The sequence below is a fragment of the Bombina bombina genome, chromosome 5 (assembly GCF_027579735.1).
Source record: "Bombina bombina isolate aBomBom1 chromosome 5, aBomBom1.pri, whole genome shotgun sequence".
NCBI classification, from domain to species: Eukaryota; Metazoa; Chordata; class Amphibia; order Anura; family Bombinatoridae; genus Bombina; species Bombina bombina.
In genome coordinates, this window is record NC_069503.1 from 824,747,973 (window position 1) to 824,770,959 (window position 22,987).

A 22,987-nucleotide genomic window follows, 5' to 3' on the forward strand; every position below is an offset into this window, starting at 1 on the left:
CACTATTTCTGATGTTACTTAAATGTTCAGTCATTCTTCTTCCCATATATCTGGTAGTCATGCCTACATAAATTAAATCACAACTGCAAGATACGCAGTATATTATATTGGTGGTTTTACATGTAATATGATTGTTTATGATCCATTTACTTTGGAATCTATCCACTATGTTTTTTTTCTTTACCATATGTGGGCAAACCTTTCAATTGCCACATGCTATTTAGCCTTTGTAAAGGGGTGGCTTCCTAGCATTTCTATTAAAATGACTAGTTGTTAAACAGTCGCTAAGGTTGCTAGCTCCCCTATAAGTAAATAGGGGTTGGTCAGGGATAATTGACTGAAGTTGTTCATCAGCTTGTAAATGTGCCAATGTTTTTTTTAAATGTTGGATACTTGGTTACTCTGATTAGTGAATGTAGAGATAAACCTAAGGGGATTGGAGTGTTCAACATGTTTAGATTTTAAAAGCTCCTGCCTATTTCTGTTTAAGGCTTTATTGTAAGCTCTCGTTAGGGACTTTCTGGAATAGCCCCTTAATCAGAGTCTGTCTCTGAGTTCCAATGCTGCTTTATTGAAATACTCTAATGACAAACTGTTTCTACGTATCCTTAAATACTCGCCTGTAGTTAGACTTTTTATAGTATTTGGATGATGATGGCTATCTGCACATAGGATATTATTGGTAGCCGTAGGCTTCCTATAAGTTTCTGTTTCCAGATGATCATTGACTTTCTTTATTGTTAAGTCAAGAAATTCTATCTGTGAATCATCTGAAGCCATCGTCAAATATAAGCCAAAAGTATTTGTATTAAGCTGAATAATAAATTCATGTAGCAGTTCTTTAGAACTGTCCCACACAAAGAAAATATCATCTATATACCTGGACCAGTGGGCAATGTGTTTGGTGTACTGTTCTAAGGTGTCATGGAACACTACATTTTCCTCCCACCAACCTAGGTATATATTAGCGTATTTTGGGGCACACAATGTCCCTGTCGCTGTTCCACACATTTGCAGGTAGAATTTACAGTCAAATACAAAGTAGTTATGTCCAAGCACGAATTTCAACAAGTTAGTGAGAAATTCTTTAGTTTCATTGGACATAGATTCATTTTTCTGTAGAAAATAAGAAACTGCTTTGCATCCCCAGTGTCTTTCAATGCTGGTATATAGGGACTCAACGTCACATGTGACTAATATTGAATTTGGGGTTAACGTAAGTTTATATATCTTGTTTAAAACGTGCATAGTATCTCTAGTTTGGGAAGGTAAAGAGTCTGCAATGTAGCAAAGTCTAACATCAACATATTTGCTCGCCTTTTCCGTCAGGGACCCAATGCCAGAGACAATCGGCCTGCCTGGTGGGCAAACTTGATTTTTATAGATTTTTGGTAGCAAATACAGAGTTGCTGCTTTTGGATGCTTGGCTCCTAGGAATCTGAATTTTTTCTTATCAATAATGCCTTCAGAAAATGCAGAATTAATAAAAATGTTGTATTGTTTAAGGAAAGTATCAGTGGGATTACTAAAGAGACTTTTATAATTCTTCTGATTGCTAAGCTGTTTTTTAGCATCTTCTTGTATGTAGGCCATAGTACAATATTGCCCCCCTTATCACTTTGTTTGATCTGAATGTCTGTCCATTGTGTCAGAGTTTTTAGTGCAAGTTTTTCTTCACTAGACAGATTTTCATATGTTTTATCTTTGTCTTTAGATAAGGCAAGTATATCTTTACATACAAGATCTAGGAAGTGAAGGGTATTATAAGATGTACTGTATGGTGGTATAAAGTGTGATTTGATCTTTAACACATTTCGCCATTTAGTATCAGAAGTCAAAGTCTCACTGTTATCTCCAGTGGATTCCTCCAAGAGAGTGTATATTTAATTATTTGTGACTTGTTTCTTTTTGGTTAGGGATTTCTCATTAATGACCTAATTACTCTCTTGGAGGAATCCACTGGAGATAACAGTGTGACTTTAACTTCTGATACTAACTGGCAAAATGTGTTAAAGATCAAATCACACTTTATACCACCATACAGTACATCTTATAATACCCTTTCCTTCCTAGATCTTGTATGTAAAGATATACTTGCCTTATCTAAGACAAAGATAAAACATATGAAAATCTGTCTAGTGAAGAAAAACTTGCACTAAAAACTCTGACACAATGGACAGACATTCAGATCAAACAAAGTGATAAGGGGGGCAATATTGTACTATGGCCTACATACATGTATGTGGAAGAAGCTAAAAAACAGCTTAGCAATAAGAAGAATTATAAAAGTCTCTTTAGTAATCCCACTGATACTTCCCTTAAACAATACAACATTTTAATTAATTCTGCATTTTCTCAAGGAATTATTGATAAGAAAGAATTCAGATTCCTAGAAGCCAAGCAACCAAAAGTGGCAACTCTGTATTTGCTACCAAAAATCCATAACAATCAAGTTTGCCCACCAGGCAGGCCGATTGTCTCGGGCATTGGGTCCCTGATGGAAAAGGCGAGCAAATATGTTGATGCTATGATGCTAGACTTCGCTACATTGCAGACTCTTTACCTTCTTACACTAGAGATATTATGCACATTTTAAACAAGATAGATAAACTTACTTTAACCCCAAATTCAATATTAGTCACATGTGATGTTGATTCCCTATATACCAGCATTGAAAAACACTGGGGATGCAAAGCAGTTTCTTATTTGCTACAGAAAAATTAATCTACGTCCAATGAAACTAAAGAATTTCTTACTAACTTGTTGAAATTCGTGCTTGGACATAACTACTTTGTATTTGACTGTAAATTCTACCTGCAAATGTGTGGAACAGCGACAGGGACATTCAATCAGGTGAACAAGGAGGCCATGTCATTAGATTTTTTTCTTTTATACCCTTTCTTGCCAGCCACGCTGTGGAGTACTTGGACGCGTGTGATGGAGCATTGTCCTGCATGAAAATCATGTTTTTCTTGAAGGATGCAGACTTCTTCCTGTACCACTGCTTGAAGAAGGTGTCTTCCAGAAACTGACAGTAGGACTGGGAGTTGAGCTTGACTCCATCCTCAACCCGAAAAGGCCCCACAAGCTCATCTTTGATGATATCAGCCCAAACCAGTACTCCACCTCCACCTTGCTGGCGTCTGAGTCGGACTGGAGTCTGCCCTTTACCAATCCAGCCACGGGCCCATCCATCTGGCCCATCAAGACTCACTCTCATTTCATCAGTCCATAAAACCTTAGAAAAATCAGTCTTGAGATATTTCTTGGCCCAGTCTTGACGTTTCAGCTTGTGTGTCTTGTTCAGTGGTGGTCGTCTTTCAGCCTTTCTTACCTTGGCCATGTCTCTGAGTATTGCACACCTTGTGCTTTTGGGCACTCCAGTGATGTTGCAGCTCTGAAATATGGCCAAACTGGTTGCAAGTGGCATCTTGGCAGCTGCACGCTTGACTTTTCTCAGTTCATGGGCAGTTATTTTGCGACTTGGTTTTTCCACACGCTTCTTGCGACCCTGTTGACTATTTTGAATGAAACGCTTTATTGTTCGATGATCACGCTTCAGAAGCTTTGCAATTTTAAGAGTGCTGCATCCCTCTGCAAGATATCTCACTATTTTTTACTTTTCTGAGCCTGTCAAGTCCTTCTTTTGACCCATTTTGCCAAAGGAAAGGAAGTTGCCTAATAATTATGCACACCTGATATAGGGTGTTGATGTCATTAGACCACACCCCTTCTCATTACAGAGATGCACATCACCTAATATGCTTAATTGGTAGTAGGCTTTCGAGCCTATACAGCTTGGAGTAAGACAACATGCATAAAGAGGATGATGTGGTCAAAATACTCATTTGCCTAATAATTCTGCACTCCCTGTAGTCATTTTGATAGAAATTCTTGGAAACCACCACTTTACAAAGGCTCAATAGCATGTTGCAATTGCAAGTTTTGCCCACATATGGTAAAGAAAAAAACATAGTGGATAGATTCCAGAGTAAATGGATCATAAACAATCACATTACATGTAAAACCACCAATGTAATATACTGCGTATCTTGCAGTTGTGATTTAATTTATGTAGGCATGACTACCAGATGTATGGGAAGAAGAATGACTGAACATTTAAGTAACATTAGAAATGGTGCTAAAGATGTAGAGAAAGGCAGACAAATTACAAGTGTTGCAAGACATTTTCTACAGTAGTAGTATAATGGTAAAACTAGTGCCTTTAAATGTTGGGGCTTGGAAACCTTATAAACAGGAATAAGAGGAGGTTATGTGGAACAGGTTTTATTAAAAAAAGAAGCAAGATGGATATTTAAATTTAACTCCATTATGCCTCATGGCATGAACAAGAACAATATTTTTTTTAATAAGACTATATAAGGAATAAAGTTGTACCAGATTATGTTGATACCCTATACTAGGTAACAGCCTTATTAATCCTTTTATACATATGTCTTATCACCCTACTCAAATGTGCACTCTGAATAAGTATAGTTTATGTGTAACTGATGTATATACATTTTTATTTAATATATACATTAGCCATTATTTGGAATTAATGAGGTATTACAGAAAACAAATTCAGTATATACAGCAACCTATGTTGTAATGTCGCTAAGTGAAATTTGTTGCATATGCATTACGCTAACAACATGGTGGACCTTGCACTACACTTCATTTGGCGAATATTTCCTGAGATATTTTAATACATTATCTAGGTATTGGATATATGATAATTGACTGTATAAGAATACATTAATTGCGTACTGGAATCTCATTTATCATACTTTGTGTTGGATATATAATAGGATATGACTACTTTAATACACTGATAGATTAGGATCTGTACATTCTGACAGTTCCGCAATATCAATGGTAGTGATATAAATCTCACTAGTATTAAATAGTAGCAATTGCATTAAACCATTACAACCTCACACATTCAACTTTTACTTTATAATTCACACTTTAGCCGTTTTAGACTAGGATCAATGTAATATGAGATAGTGTCATTAGCATCATAAACATCAATCTTGATCAATTGTTTTTGACTAGACAAAAGTGAATTACTAGGTATCGTGCATGTTTGAGTAAATTTGCCGCATTAACTGCATATAGGTGCTATGAGCATATTCAATGTCCCACCTTGGGTTAACTGTGAATGCATTTGACAACCGTACTTAACCCCGTAACATACATGCAAAATGTAAACACTGGGCGATTGGATGTTTGGATATATCTAATAGCCAATCAGAATGTATGTATGACGATTACCTTCTGTAACACAAACCTTCCATGATTCCTCTAAAAGGAGGTTTGTAGATTAATTAACGTGTCATTGACTCTAGCATGACCACACAGGGTATAAATAGTGTGTAATAGCGGCACTCGGCTTGTCAGTATTTCACTTCACATTGAGAAAGGCCCGATAGTAACGGCCGAAACGCGTTTGTGTAATTTTAAAGTTCGCTTCCTTTTCATAGAGTTATTTGGCTATTGGGAACACTGACTAAGCTACCCTTGACACCTGAAGCCGACGTTTCCAGTTATCGGCCAGGAATACAGGGGGGTGGTTTGGCTGTGTGTCCTGTCATCTATAACCTATGTTAGGAATTGGTTCTTAGAGGATGACTAGGTTTAACCTTCATCTGTATAAGTAATGTTTATTACATCCCTTATTTTATTATATATCTGTTAATAAATTAGTTTTTAAAACATTTAACTCTTCACTACTATTTAGTTGAGATTACTCAGCATTATTACTTTCTAATAGGAATGAGTTCTACTTAACCCCTTCTTGCCCCACTCCCCCCTTTTCCTAATTACTGTATCTATTGTACTTAAAGGGGCAGCACTGAGGTATATATTTCCCCTTATGTCCTATACTTACCTTATCACAGTGCCAGTATTTTTCTATTTGCTTTTATATGTTCTGTAGATAACCATAGTCCTATGAAAGCTATATGCGTTTAACCCCTCTCAGGCTCAGGGCTTCTTCTGGAGTACTAAGTAACTAAGAAAAACAGTGCTAAACGACCTTAAAGGAATCAAAGAGGGTGGATTACCCCATCTCTTTTCTTAACTACACATGTGTAAACAAGAGTTCATGCTATGGGGCCAAATTATCAAAGTTCCGAAAGGAGCTTGATACCCCTGTTTTCTAAAGACCGCTGCTCCATAACTTGTCCGCCTTCTCTATGGCTGCAGACATCAATTCGCCCAATTCTGTACGATCGGGCTGATTGACATGCCCTGCTAGCAGCCCAAATCTGCAGGGGGAGGCATTGCACAAGCAGTTCACAAGAACTGCTTGTGCAATGATAAATGCAGACAGCGTATTCTGTCGGCATTTATCGATGTGCGGCGAACATGATACGTTACATCGTATCATGTTAGTTTGTGATTGGTTAGCAAGAGTTATTTTGTTCTGGGGGACAGGGAGATCACTGAAAAGAAAAATACAAAATAATATGCTCATTCAACAAAATAAAGCTGCATTATTCATTGCAAAATTCTTCTCTGATATGAAGGTACATTATCATGCAGCTTACAATTTGTGTTTAATGTCCCTTTAAATTTATGGTCTCTGTTGGTAAGGGGAGATTTAGGGATTTTTGGAATGGAAGGTGATTCCTAAAAGTAACAATTTCCCACTCCTGAATAGTCTCATTAACCCCTTTTTTATCATAAATCATGAATTCTTGTGCTCCAAGTGTTTATTTTCTAATAGTTTATGTGCATGTTTTACATTATTTGAACTTTCTTTGTATCAAATACAAGTACTTTTCTAGTTCAACAATTGTTTTCTCTTTATTTATTCAATAAAATAGTTATATTTGGTTGTTTGTTTTTCTCCATTGTGTGAAGCTTGCTCTATTTATCTGAAAAACGTTTCCGTGGCAGTGAAGCAGAATTACACGCTGAGTCTTCTAGTTTTGAGGACTAAGAAATATTCAACTAGCTCCACATGCTAGTGAATGATTACTGACATCGCTCCAAAAAGTTGGCATCCATTGAGCTATTATACTAAAGAAAAAACAAGCAAGTGTATGGGAAGCTCGAGAAACAGGCAAATGATATAGTCACTGGTTCTTGGCTGTACCATCTAACACGTTAAGGTTGAGTAATAACCAATAGGACACTAAATTGTATGTGTTAGACAGTCAGTGCTGAGCAGTCATTAAGCATTGTTCTTTCGTGATCTCATTTCATTAATTACTTGCATGCCAAAAGAAAGCTAAAGTTACAAATCTAGTGTTTTCTGTGGGGTTGCTGAGCACTCCTCTCCATGCGTGTTTACTGCCATAGTCACCCATCTGAAATGGCAGAACACTGAGAAAATCCTAGATCTTCTCTGCCGCCTTAAACTAAACAGATGATGAACATAATTTTCCATAAAGAATGCCTATATGCATTTTCCACAAATAAGGTAAGTCAATGACTATTGTGAGACTATATTAATATCATTATTGTTATAATAGTCTATATTTTTTAGCTTAAAAAAATGTAGTGTATAACTAATCAATAATGTTACAATTATTATTGAAAAGAATTTTGCCAGACATAGTATTCAGTTATGTAATGCTTTCAGCAATATATAAGCAGTGATAGTAAGGTCATTTTGTGCTAATTATGAATATGTTTTTGTTTCCGGTTATCATATAAACAAGCTACAACAAATAAATAACAATGAATGAACCAACTCATTTCTCTGTAGCTATGTTTTTTAATACAATGCAAAATATGTAAATTAGGTTGTTAGCTGAATTATAAGAATTTACAGTATTTTCTTTTCTTATATAATGTGTAAATGAAGTATACCGTCTATGCTGTTTTGATTTTTTTTATATTTCCGGGGGGAAAAAATTGTAGTAGATTCCTGGATATTATTTGTTATAACATCTAAAATACATTCACTGAATAAAATTGCTATTATTTTACCCTTAAAAATGTACAAAACATAATATGTCTTATTTCAGCTTATTTTTTATTTTAAGGAAAGTCATTTTTAAATTAACCATTTAATTATAATGTAAAAAATGCATGCCGTTATAAAGAATCTTTTAGTATCTGTCTTTACAATATTTCATATAACACTGTCAGCATGTTCATTTTCAGAGTTTAATACCTCATCATTAAATTATATATATAAAAAAGAAATATATACATCATCACTAAGTTTAATAAACAGTAGCTAGTATGAAATATATGAAGTATGAATTATTTGAGCAAGCCTTGTCAGCTATATGGAAATTTCTGACTTATACAACAGGAAAATTTACAGTTGTCAAGTATTTTATCATTGGCCAGGAGCAGCAGATGGATAGTTAGTTAAGCACCAAATGTAACACTGCTATAACAGGTAGCTAATGTTAATGAAATTGTGATTTATACTGCAACATGTTGTACAAAGACATGTTTTAAGTTAAAATGTTTATTTCATATTTAAGCCATGTGGTTGGTATTGCAGTTGCATTTTTAATAAGAGTGAATAAAAAAATGCAAGATTATATGTTTATATGTCTGTAAATAGATATATTCACATATAAATACATATGTATACACATAAATATATATATATATATATATATATTTAGATATGTATATGTAGGTATCTCTATGTTAAAGCCCCTTATAGTCCTTATTTTTTTCACCTGAGACCTCATATCTTTGAGCCCTTATAACTTTTTTATGCAATTTTTTCTAATATATTTTATTAGATGGTGTTATTATGAGTGTAACTATACTTTTTAATTTATTTTTTATGTGTTTTGTGACACTTTTTTTACAGCGTAACAGTTAACCAGGGCTCTGTTGTCATGCTTTCCTGACGTGCGTTAAATTCAATTGTGCTTGAGCGAGCGCATTTACTTCCAACTTGCAATACACACGCTACTTCCAACATACACAAGCAAAGGCGCGATAAACCTAATATTGCTCACGCACAACAGTTACCGTGCCGCTCATAATCTGGCCCTCTGTCTGCACAGGGAGAGATCTATCATTACACAGATACACAAAAAGTCCAATTAAAATAGACAATGGCCTCTATTTATCAAAGGTCTTGTGGACCTGATCCGACAGTGCGGATCAGGTCCACAAGACCTCGCTGAATACGGCGAGCAATACGCTCTCCGTATTCAACATTGAACCAGCAGCTCACAAGAGCTGCTGGTGCAACGCCATATATACATACTGTATATGTGAAATTAGTATTAAAAATAAACATTGATGCTGACATTAGGACACACAGTGTAATATTTTAGACATTGATTTTAAAATTAGAATTGATGTTTGATTCAATATAATCTTAAGATGATAGCTTATCAAGGAATAGCCCACATAACATTAAACTGTCATGATTCAGAAACAGCAGAAATTAAAATCATCTCTTTACTGTCATGCTATTTTCAGTGTATTTCTTCCTTCTCTTGAATTTCTTTTTCAGTAAGAAATGTCATCTTATATGCCAGCCCATTTTATAACACATGTGAAGGGGTGGTTTTTAAAACTAGATTGCAATCAGGAGGGGTTACACAGGTACAGAGAGAAAACTGGCACAGCTCTTAAAATATCCATTGATTGCAAATAAATACATAGTATATTCTGATTACATGTTATATTTGAAATTATTCCTGCTCAGAATAATAATAAATTTACACTATATACATATAGTGGTATAAATAAACACAGATATATGAAAGACAACATTGTTTTGAACAAAAAAAGGAATTTAGGGACATGTAAATATGTTTGCACACACACACACATATATATATATATATATATATATATATATATATATATATATATATATATATATATATATATATATATATATATATATAAAAGTATGTGCAAAGATATATGTACAAATTCTAGCATTAATAATCCTTTATAAAAAAAAACATGAGATAAACGCATATCATGACTTCTAGAAATACAAATACACATTAAATTATGTGAATGTATCATATAACAGATTTTTTGGTATAACAAATAAATATAAAAAAAACTTTCTATGAGATATTGTTTGTTGAGGTATAAACGTAGCTATTTCTTGGACATTAACAGATGACAAATACAAGATTAGCATTAGAGAAATGTGCATGGACAGTAATGAAATGGTATAGATAAAGTTGGGGAAAACCCCAAAAAATGTGACATTGATGACTGTTAGTTAACAACAGTCCGATGCTCATCGCGCCTTACTTGACGCGCGTGTTTTTGACGGGGGTTTTTATAAATAAGGTTGTCGTATGCAGATCCGCTGCAGCGATGTCTGGTGAGCGTATTGATGCCGGCGAATGCACTGAGATTGACGCTGAATCCCTCACAAGCTCTATTTCAGATCTCCTAAAAATAATAAACTAGTGATGACAATTTGTACAGCCACTAGACTTTGTATAGTTTGATTTCAGAAAATGGAAATCCCTAGTTACTCTCTTATAACCAAAAAAATTGAACACCTCTATCAGATGCTGACTTGCAAACTAAAAAAGAGCATTTCTGCTGGTGAGAGACTTCCGGTGTGCGGTGCTACTGAATGGCAGCAATCCCTGGCTGTGCACATCGAGCTGCAAAAAAAAACAATCTTGCTGCCGGTAACTCCCACATACAACTCCTTGAGCACTGCTACTTGCCTGGGGACCTCCCGGCTACTTTATCCGCTGGGTTGATCTATGTGAGGGGAGCCCTACTAACCCCCAGTCTTGGTTGAAGTCTTTTTTGGATTTACAAAGACCCTGAGACGGGGCCATCTTTGAAGAGGTGAATCCAAGGCACAATACAGCGAGCTACCCGACAAGGGATAATCTACAGGAATGGTATCCGGTGCTGAATTCTTTTGGCTCAGCAACACTGTTAACCCAGACCGGAACCTACGACAAGAACCTTCCGATGAAATCTACTGATGTTGGAGTAACGTAGAAGGCTGTAAAGCAATAAAATAAGCACTACGTTGCAATGAACACAGTCACAACACCGGAGGGGAACAAAAGGGCCTATACATAATAATTATCTGTAAATTTGCCTTTGCATAAATTGAAATGTGGTGGCTGTGATATATAAGCAGCATTTGGAATATGCTAAACACTGTATAAATGGTTAATGAGAATTATTATACTACCACAGAAAGGTCTCATTTAAAAATTAGGTGCTTGCTCTACCTTAAACACTTGTAATTAAGACAACAAGAAACTAAGAGACTTTATGAGTCATTTAACCTGTGTAGTTTCCTTTTTTCTTTGTCCACTACACATCAACATATGAGATATACAGTAAGAAGTAAAAAAAAAGAAAAAAAGAAGGAGAATCATGTAACATCCTCAATTTGGGAATAGCTGTGGAGAGGTGTTTAGGGCAGTGCTACAGAGGGATTTGGTACAGCTTTAAATAGTTATTTCTGTATTTAAATAGAAAAGCGCTACAAAAAGAACCTGTGCTTTAACTATGGCATATGTACTGTCACAAAGGGGCCCTGTGTAGTTTCTAGACCTATTAGGCACTGATAATTGTGAATTAAATAATAAGAGGTCACAAAGATACTTTTTGATAGATCTATAACCTCCATAGTGATGTAAAGAAATCCTGAACAAAATACTGTGTTTACCCCTCATTACCATATGTGCTCAAATAACAAGAGACTACACTGTCCCTTACCTAGAAATCTGCAATTCTGCAGAAGAGTTTTGGGCAATTTCTGTATTCACCCTACACTAATAATATTTAAGCAATGAGAAGTCATAAAGAGACTCACTATTTACAGCTTCTGTATCCCTATAGCAGGATTGTGTGCAGCTAACCTTTGTTACTGTTAAAAGACCTATGTAGTCACAACACCAGCTATATATTGATACATATATTTACACAGCAAGAAGTCAAAATAGAGACTTTGGGGCATATTTATCAAGCTCCGTATGGAGGTGATGGACAGAAATCAACCCGATCGAATACGATCGGGTTTATTGACACCCCCTGCTAGCGGCTGATTGGCCGCAAATCTGCAGGGGGCGGTATTGCACCAGCAGTTCACAAGAACTGCTGGTGCAATGATAAATGCCGACCGCGTATGCAGTCGGCATTTATCGATGTGCAGCGGACATCGGCAATTATCGATGTGCAGCGGGAGGCAGATCCTTCTCTCACCTGGCAGCCAAGACTTGGAACACCCTCCCGCTGCACATCAGACAAGCTACCGCCCAAACTAAGTTCAGAAAGGACCTCAAGACCTGGCTCTTCGACTGAACTGCAACCCTCAGCGCCTTGAGACCCTTACGGGAGAATAGCCGCGCTTTACAAGAACCCAATAGATAGATAGACATGATACGCTGCTTCGTATCATGTCCGCTCGCACATTGATAAATATACCCCTTTATGTTTCATTAATAGCATCTACACTATTACTAAAGACTAAAGACATAAAGAACTACCACATGTATTAAGATAACAAGAGAGTATAAAGCAACTGTGCACTTTGCACACAGCTTTGGAAATCGTCATAGAAGGACACGGTATAGTTGCTTTGTACTAACAGCTGAGATAAAATAACAGGAAGACAAAGAAACATTGCATATTAATGGAAGATTTCACCCTTTAAAATAATAAATTATAAAGAGACTTTGTGATATATTTTTCTGTACTGTTTAAAATCCTGAGTCTGTTCTACTATAACATTTAAATTTGAAACAACAAGAAATTATAAAAAAGACTTTCTGCTTAACTCAACTTGTATAACTTCTGCGCTTGCTGTATACAAAATATATGAACCTGAATGATAGGAAGAAATAAGAAACTTGATCCATAATCCTGGCACCACTGTGGAGAGGTGCTGTGAAACTTTTATATAATCCTCATACTTGTCTTATATCAGACTAACTGTACCTAAACAGTAAGACAGTATAAAAAGAAATCATATTTTATTTATAGCCTTTAAGCTACCATAAAAGGAAGACGGTGTTATTATCAAGTTTATTATACATAACATCTTTGCTTAAACATCAAGAAATCATAAAGAGACTTTGCAATATTTCTACAACTCCTGTATTGCTGTAAAGGAACTAAGAGCAATATTTGTGTCTCTTTTTTTAATATTATTTGTTCTTAAACAGCAAGGAATGACAAAGAGAATTTGCAATATACCTGCAAATTGTTGAACTGTTGCAAAAGAATCCTGCAAAATATTTACGTTTGCACTACATTGACACCCATACTTCAATAGCAAGAAGTTATAAAGTGACTTGCTATAATCACGGGTTTACGGTTGCAGAAGGGATTGATAAACTGCGACAAAATAGCAACAAGCTACAGAGTGATTCTACATCTTATATATAACTCTTGTACTGTTGCACAGGGACCTTATGTGACCCTCGTGATTGTTCTATATTAATATCGGTGCTCAAACAGCAAGAAATTGAAATAGAGAGACTCTGTATTTCATTGACCAGCCCTGTACTGACACAGAAGAATTTTGGGTAGCTCCTGTGTTTGCTTTACAACAATATCTGTCTACAAGCAATAGGAAGCAACAAAAAGACTGTGGGCTTTACCCATAACTCCTACAGCAGTATAGCGAGACTATGGGTAACTTTGGAGATTACTGTCTTACATACGACATCTATATTGCTGTAGGAAAACTCTGAGTAACTCCAATGGCTAACTTCCACTGACACCAAGTGTTTAAAGCGGTAAGAAGCCATAAAGAGATTCTGTATTTTTTCTACAGCCTCTGCATTCTCGCAAAGAGTTGCGACTTAATACTAAGAAGTTATAAAGAGACACTGTGTCCCATTTATAACACTGCAAAAAGGTGCCAGATAACGCTTGGGTCTGACTCATAGTAATACCCAAGTTAAAGAACAAGAAGATTTGAAGAGGATTTGTGTTCTACTTAAAATCCATGCCCTGCATCTACATTTGTGATGAAACAACAATGAGCTATAAAGAAACTATATGGGGGACATTTATCAAAGCCTCAGCTTTGTTGCATTCGCCGGCACCAATATGCTCGCCTAACATCGCGGCCGCGGATCTCAATATGCTCTCCATATTTATAAAAAAAGCCGGCAAAAAAGACGCGCACCAAGTACGGAGCGATGAGCATCGGACTGTTGTTAACTAGCAGTCATCGAACTCGCCTGTTACTAAACACTGCCACTATATTAAAAATTTTAACCCCTATCCCACCACTCCCGGACCCTGCCGCAACCTAAATAAAGTTATTAACCCCTATCCCGCTGCTCCCGGACCACACCGCTAATAAATAAAGTTATTAACCCCTATCCCGCCGCTCCCGGACCCCGCCGTCACTAAATAAACGTATTAACCCCTAAACCTCTGGCCTCCCACATCACTACCACTAACTAAACCTATTAACCCATAAACCGCCAGCCCCCCACATTGCCATAAACTAAATTAAGCTATTAACCCCTAAACCTAACAACCCGCTAACTTTAAATTAAAATTACAACATCCCTATCTTAAAATAAATTTAAACTTACCTGTAAAATTAAAATAAACGATTTTTAAACTATTAAATAAACTAAATTACATATTAAAAAAACATAACCCCACTAAAATTATTTAAATCTACTATTAAACCTTATTACAAATTACTAAATTACCAAAAAAAATAAACGCTGAGTTACAAAAAATTAAAAACACTAAATTTACGATAAAAAACAAACCACATTATCAAAAATAAAAAAGGATTACAACTAATCTAATAGCCCTATCAAAATAAAAAAGCCCCCCCCCAAAATAAAAAAACCCTAGCATACAATAAACTACCAATGGCTCTTAAAGGGTCCTTTTGTGGGGCATTACCCCAAAGAAATCAGCTCTTTTACCTGTAAAAAAAAAAATACAAACACCCCCCAACAGTAAAACCCACCACCCAGTCCTCATCCATGCGGCAAGAAGTCTTCATCCAGACGGCATCTTCTATCTTCATACATCTGGCGCGGAGCGGGTCCATCCTGAAGACATCTGGTGTGGAGCTCCTCTTCATACGGTCACCACCGTAAACTGGAACTTCAATGCAAGTGAAGTCATCCAAGATGGTGTCCCTTGCATTCCTATTGGCTGAAAGATTTCAATCAGCCAATAGGATTTGAGCAGCTCTCATCCTATTGGCTGTTCCAATCAGCCAATAGGATTTGAGCAGCTCTCATCCTATTGGCTGTTCCAATCAGCCAATAGGATTTGAGTAGCTCTCATCTTATTGGCTGTTCCAATCAGCCAATAGGATTTGAGCAGCTCTCATCCTATTGGCTACCTATAGAATACTGCAAACTTCTTAAGACTGAGGTTTCACCAACATTGGCAAAACTTTTTAATGAATATCTAAATGGAGCAACTACACCAAGTGAAAAATTTGTTGCAGCACATATTTGTGTCCTTCCTAAACCAGACCAAGACCCTACACTACCATTCTCTTATAGACCCGTTTCTCTATTAAATAGCGACTATAAGATATACACAAAAACATTAGCTGATCGCTTGGCTACTTTAATGAGATTTATTATCCACGACGATCAAACTGGCTTCATGAAATCCTGTACTTCAGTTAGAAATATTTGAAGGACCCTAGTTGTAATATCATATTTTTGGCATAACCAACAAGAAAACTCGAAATTGCAACTACCGAATGCCTGCTAACTAGCTGTCGATGCTGAGAAAGCGTTCGACAGACTAGAATGGAAACATTTATATACCTCTATGGAATATTTTGGGGTTACAGGGAATTTCCTAAATGCAATTCGTAATTTATACATCCACCCTTTAGCATCTTTAATTATCAATGGTAGGGTATCCTCATTTTCACTCTTGAAAGGGGTACTAGACAGGGTTGCCCACAGTCACCTGTGTTGTGTGAGGTGATGTGGCTTCGCAACACCAAAGGCTTATCCGTGGAATGGTTTAACCTCAGAACCATGGATAGTTCCTTCAAATACCTTGGAATCTATTTGCATACTAATCATAATCTCATATATAAACTACATTTTCCAAAAAGTATAAAAGAAATAATGAATCTTCTAAAAAATCGTGAAAAACTTCCAGTTCCACTTATAGGAAGAATAAACTTGGTCAAAATGATGGCCCTTCCAAAGATCTTATACCCATTACAGATGTTACCATTCTTACTAACCCATCAAGATACACAAGTTCTAATATCTATATAAGAATTAGTGGTTTAAAATTACCCCTCTCCATAAACAAGGGTGGTTTAGGCTACCAAACGTGTCATGGTATAATTGGGCTACTTTAGCGAAACTGGTTATAGACTGGATGGCAGGGACAGACTTCTTTGGCGCGTCCAATCTAGAACAACAATTATTACAATTACACCCTGCCTTTCTCCCACATACCAACTTAGTTTCTCTACCAAGTTATATCAGCCAAAACATCTTATTTCAAGATCATTTGTGGGCCTGAGCCAGGTTATGTAGAGTATGGGGTATCCCCCAACACTCAAGTATATTTCTCCCCCTAACGGGTTAATCTAGAATTTTTAACGGGCCTTTCAACTGTAGTATTTAGACAATGGAAAGAAAAAGGAATAATAAATATTTCACAACTTTTAAATAAAACTATAAAACGCCTATTTACCTTCAAGAAATGAGGGATAAATATGATTTACCAATCAGAGATAAATTTGCATATTTTCAAAGTAGATATTATATCAAGGCTTAGGTTGCTGGTCCAACACACATATAACTTTGCTTTGTACATTAGCTCGTCAAGGCAAGCACTCCATTTCACATATTTATCCATCCATAATTTTACATTTTGAAAACTCATCTATAGAAAGAATGAAAGATAGATGGAACAAATTAGGTAAAATCCAAGTTACATGCGAGAATAAACAGGAAACTTTTCTAAGAATTCAAAAAGCAACATTGTCAGCCAATTTAATAGAATCACATACAAGATTAATACATTTGGCCTATATTACCCCCAAATTACGAACTAAATGGGTACCAGTTGCACAAGACATTTGTAATAAATATCAGATAAATTCCCCTGATGTTATTCACCTTTTATGACATTGCCCTAAACTGCAAAAGTATTGGGGTAAGGTTTCTTACTGGCTTTTTAAGACATGTAAATATAAAATTACACTGACTTTGAATCATATCCAAAATTTTGGACCAGGATGGTCTGAAAAAAGAATCTAGCCTTTTTTTGTGCACATAGTTATACTCTTGGCCCGACAACAGATATTCCGCTATTGGATACATGGTAACTCTCCTCCTTTCTCTATTTTTCGGTCTGTTATACGCTCCCAATTACTGTGGGAACAGGCTGATGTGAAGGGTGACGTAGATAATAGAATAAAGAGTTTTTTTACCAAATGGGAACCATACCTTTTAAGCCTACCTAGAAACATCTGGGATAAGATTCTCACTCCTTTCCGTAATAGTACATATCTTTTGACAGCAAATTTACATGGAAAATAGTGTATAAATACTTCTGAGACTGCAATCCAGAGGGTAAGGAATGGCATGTAGGGAATTTTATAACAGTCATATATACACACTTCTTTTTTTGGGGGGGTTTGTTTTGTGTTTGTTTTGTTTAGTCTTGTTTTGTTTAGTCTTGTTTTGTCCGATGTTTATTCAAAAATTGGAAAATAGTAATAGAGAAGTTAAGAGAATCTTTTCTAATAGTACTATTTATTTTCTTTATTAGTATCAGACTATAGATTATAGCTATAGAATAATTTAAAAGTAAAGATAATGATTTAAAGGACTCTGCTATTCGTAAGTGTAACTTCTCTGTGACTTCTAAAATAAAGTAATAAAAAAGAGCATTTCTTTTCTATTTGGGAACCTTGGATACTGTATTAATGAAGCCCCAATTCAACGTCAAAGGGTAAAACCCGCTAGGGATTACAGTTTAAATTCTGAAATTGTGATATGCACCTTAATAGCATTAATTGCCGTAGGCCGCAAACACCTATATTGTTTGGATTCTCAATGGTGTGTTCTGGCCGCTTCATTTTCGATCTAGCACTTCTTTGTTTCTGTTTATAGTCGGACATGACCAATACCATGTACAGTATATTTCAACACCTGTAATATGATACTATCACTATAACTTTTTCTTTATCATTATGTAAGCATTTCTTATGAATTTCAATCAACTTTATTTAAAAAAAAAAAAGAAACAGCAACATGTTTGTTTAATAATAATATAATACCATGTTGTTTTTTTATTTTATTTTTTATTTTCCTGTTCTAGTCCCTATTTGCCGAGTAATATTGATTTGGAAAAAAATATACTGTATATATCATCAATGGGAAACAGAAAGAAAATCGAAGCAATTTAATCATATGTTCATATTATACATTAATAAGACACGTTAATATATTATGTGCATTTTTTTAAGGCATGTGCATTTTGTTAGGCATGTGCATTCGGCAGTTCTGTTAGCTGCTGGGTGCAGAAGACAGTAACCCCTCGTGGCCTTCAGCTTTTTTCAGAGCCGGATTTCTTCTTGTGAATATGCAACACACTAAGATCCGTGCAAATCCAGATCTTAGTGTGTTGAACTTTAACAATAATTAATTTAGTTTCTTAAAGAGCTAAAGGCCATGAGCAGCCGTTTTCTTCCGCATTCGACAGCGAACAAAGCTGCTGAATGTACACGTCTAATTTGCTTAAAAAAAATAAAGTATATATTTTAGTATCAAATACATTTGCCACTGCAATCCTGAACCAAAATAATGGTTAGTATTTAAAGGGTCATTATAGTGGAAAAATGGCATCCTGTAATTTATTAGTGCATGCAATATTAGCACTAGCTATAAGTGTTTAACCCCAAAGGTTTTAAACTCATAATTAAATTACCTCTTAAGAGCCACAGAAAACTACTGCTTCCAAGCAGAAATCAGCAGCGACAATTGCCCTGCTGAGTTGTGGAACTGCTGCTGCTGATTTGATCACTGTCCATTTCTGCAAGGCAAACAAAGAAAGTATCCAGCACTGCTCCAGAGTGGTATTTTAACTATGTGTTTAACTCATATGCTGAGGTTAAACATCAAAAGATTGTTGCAGGGTCTCTAGTGCTAAAATGACATGCTGTAATGAATTACAGCACATAGTTTTTCCACTATTACGGCCCTTTAACACTTATTTTGGAAGTATGGCAAGGATCACGTATTAGGTAGGTAACTCCAAACATCAAGGAATTATAATGAAACAGCAGATCTCTATGTCTTTGATTATCAGAATTGATCCACAATTCTGGCAAACCCTGATTGATCAGTGTTTTCTGGTAGATTAGAATAGCGTAAATTTTTCCAAACAGTATTGATGAAGATGAGGCAATACAAAGCCACTGGCAAAAAAAACACACAAGGAAACATGCTTTGTAATGCTTTGAATACTCTGCAAAAACCAATTCAAAACACTCTATGGCTCATATAATGGACTGGAGTAAACCCCAATGCCATCTATGAAAAAGAAATAGCTGCGCATAAACAAAGAAACATAGAGGCCGATTTACCAAATGTCTGTCGGACCTGATCTGACAGTGCGAATCAGGTTCGACAGACATCACTGAATGCGGAGAGCAATACGCTCTCCGTATTCAGCATTGCTGCTGGTGCAACACCGCCCCCTGCAGACTCACGGCTAATGGGCCGCCAGCAGGGAGGTGTCAATCACCAATCGTACTCGATCGGGTTGAATTGTGGTGATTCCTGTCCGCCTCATCAGAGCAGGCTAAAGAGCAGCGGTCTTTAGCGGTCTCCATAATGTGTTTCTGGCGAGTCTGAAGACTCGCCAGAAACATGGGCCCTCAAGCTCCATCCGTAGCTTGATAAATGGACTCATAGCATTTGATAACAGATAAGAACCACAAAACCTTGATAACAAAGTAGGGCAAAGTGCCAAACATCAAGCAATTATGAAATAGCAACTCTGTGATTATTTAGTTTCTTCCTGTAAAAGTGAAGGTACCAAGGTATTTATAGATGTCGTCTTAGTAAATGACCATCGTCTTGAAACTCCATCTTCATGTTTAAGTATTAAAAATTGAAAAGATGATGATTCCTACTTTGATTTTTCATTGTGGTTATCTGAGTCAGAGTTTATCATCACTTACTGTAAGATGATGCTGTCATGTTGTGCTTTCTTGTCAGCAATTGCTGATTATTATAAAAAATTACTGTTTTACCCCACTGTTCACCATCATTATCTGACATTTCCTACAGCTGCTGCCTGATGTGCTCCTCCAATGTACTAGAACCTGAGTAATTCACAAATTACGCAAGATGTATATTCATTTATTGAAAAAACAACAAAAAAATAATTAACAGGGATAAAAAAACAGATATAAATTGCTGTCACTATAATCTAATGTGTTGTTATTATAAATACTGGTAGTAATAGTGAAATATATTTATTCATGACTTTATTTGTATGTTTAATAATTAGCAAAATAGGAAATACTCTGAATCGTTTATAATACATTATAAGACAGAAACTATCAAGTTGTTTTTCTTATATATAGTATATTATTGTTTGCGTATTGTTTCAGAAACTATTATACTATAATTACTATACTTTTGTAAAAACATCCAGATGTGGACCTAGATTCACTAAACCTCAAAAAAATTAAAATGTAGGCAACTGAGAGTTTCTTCTTTGAAAGGCCTTGCTGCGGCTTAATAGTATACAATTAATTAAGGTATGGTATACTGAATTCTGCCTAGCTTTGTGAACTTACTATAGACATTAAACATACAAGGTGATGAGATTGGTTAGGATCAGCAAAATATCTTATCTGAAGCTGTCAGGATGGGTTGAAATAAATAAATGGATTAAAGTAATTAAATGTAGAAGTTAAGCTGCAATGTGAAAACTACAAATTTTAAATCAATAGAACATAGACTTTCAAATTTAAAAAATGTGCGGAATCTTGAGATTGCAAATGTGATTCAGCCACCATTTAATGATTTAATGAGCTTTCTTGCATGACATTAGATAGATAGGAAGTTGGCAATTTTATGGATGCATGTATGTAGATTTACTGTCAATCAATATCTATCTATCTATCTATCTATCTATCTATCTATCTATCTATATCTATCTATATGTCTGTCTATATCTATCTATCTATAATATCTATGTATCTATATATTACATTTATCTGTCTGTCTATCTATCTACCTATCTACTGTATTTATTCATTTATCGGTCTGTCTGTCTAGCTGTCTATCTATGCTTTTTCATCTGTCTGCATGGCTTTATATAATTACTCCAACTCTCTATCATATACTGTATATAGTTGTCCTACACTGATGTTTTAATGATACTTATGACAACCTTTCTGTTAGCTAAAGGGTTACTTGCTCACTGTTTTGAAATGCTTGGATTTCCTCTTTAAAATAAGGTTTCTTGTGTGCCTCTATGTAATGTGGGGTGTATGAAAATAGCTATGCATTCTTCTTAATTGTGCAATAGATAGATAGACAGATAGAGAGAGAGATAGATAGATAGATAGATAGATAGATAGATAGATAGATAGATAGATAGATAGATAGATAGATAGATGGATGATAGATTTATAGATATGGCAGCTTTTTTATGAAGATGCATATTTTTTAACCATTGCTAATGGTTACAGCAATGTGTTTATTTCTCTTTTATGCCTCTTCACTTTCACAACCCGTTTTGTAACAATACTGGTTGTAAATATATTTGCCCTGTAACTAAATGACAGAAAAGCTGTTAAAAAAAGAAGCTGTTTTGCCATTTATGTTGGTTTCATCGTGCATAAAACTTAATCTGTAGCACTCCCTTATTAAACTATTTATCCACTTAGGTTCCTCAAGATGAATGGAGTGGATACACCCCCAAAAGCGGGGATGAAATTCCATGTAGAAGAATGCGCAGTGGCAGCTATATCAAAGCTATGGGAGATGATGACAGTGGAGATTCTGATACAAATAGCCCTAAGCCATCTCCTAAGATTGCCGCACGAAGAGAGAGCTATCTTAAGGCAACACAGCCCTCACTCACAGAACTGACCACTCTCAAGTAAGATGTTTCATTGTATACCTTACTTTAATCTTAAGGCAACACAGCCCTCACTCACAGAACTGACCACTCTCAAGTAAGATGTTTCATTGTATACCTTACTTTAATCTTAAGGCAACACAGCCCTCATTCACAGAACTGACCACTCTCAAGTAAGATGTTTCATTGTATACCTTACTTTAATCTTAAGGCAACACAGCCCTCACTTACAGAACTGACCACTCTCAAGTAAGATGTTTCATTGTATACCTTACTTTAATCTTAAGGCAACACAGCCCTCACTCACAGAACTGACCACTCTCAAGTAAGATGTTTCATTGTATACCTTACTTTAATCTTAAGGCAACACAGCCCTCACTCACAGAACTGACCACTCTCAAGTAAGATGTTTCATTGTATACCTTACTTTAATCTTAAGGCAACACAGCCCTCACTCACAGAACTGACCACTCTCAAGTAAGATGTTTCATTGTATACCTTACTTTAATCTTAAGGCAACACAGCCCTCACTCACAGAACTGACCACTCTCAAGTAAGATGTTTCATTGTATACCTTACTTTAATCTTAAGGCAACACAGCCCTCACTCACAGAACTGACCACTCTCAAGTAAGATGTTTCATTGTATACCTTACTTTAAAATGTAGGATTTCCTAGTACCAGGATTTATAGTTTCTTAACATTGCAAAAATATTACAATGTGGGATGGGAATTTCCACTAGTCCACTTGTCTGGACCAAGTAAGAGATTGCAGCAAACTAGAAAAAAAATTGAAACGCACTGATTTTCACAGAATTGGACAAATTATTTATTCGATATTTTGGGTTAACAAGTTCTCCTATATATTTCTGTATTTCTGAAGAAGGAGAAGTTCTTTCTCTGAAACGTCAAATAAATAGTTTGACCTGTTATGTAAAATTCCTGTGAGTGCATTTTAT

The 22,987-nt window shown here is 35.7% G+C and overlaps 1 protein-coding gene across 2 annotated transcripts in view; it reads left to right on the forward strand.

Annotated features, from left to right (window-relative positions):
• DLGAP1 (DLG associated protein 1) overlaps positions 1–22,987 on the forward strand; it is a 710,871-nt gene that overhangs the window by 104,156 nt on the left and 583,728 nt on the right. For both annotated transcript variants that reach the window (XM_053714947.1, XM_053714948.1), the window contains exon 2: positions 21,836–22,050. In XM_053714947.1, coding sequence (XP_053570922.1) covers positions 21,836–22,050 — 215 coding nt within the window. The remainder of the gene's footprint in view (positions 1–21,835; positions 22,051–22,987) is intronic.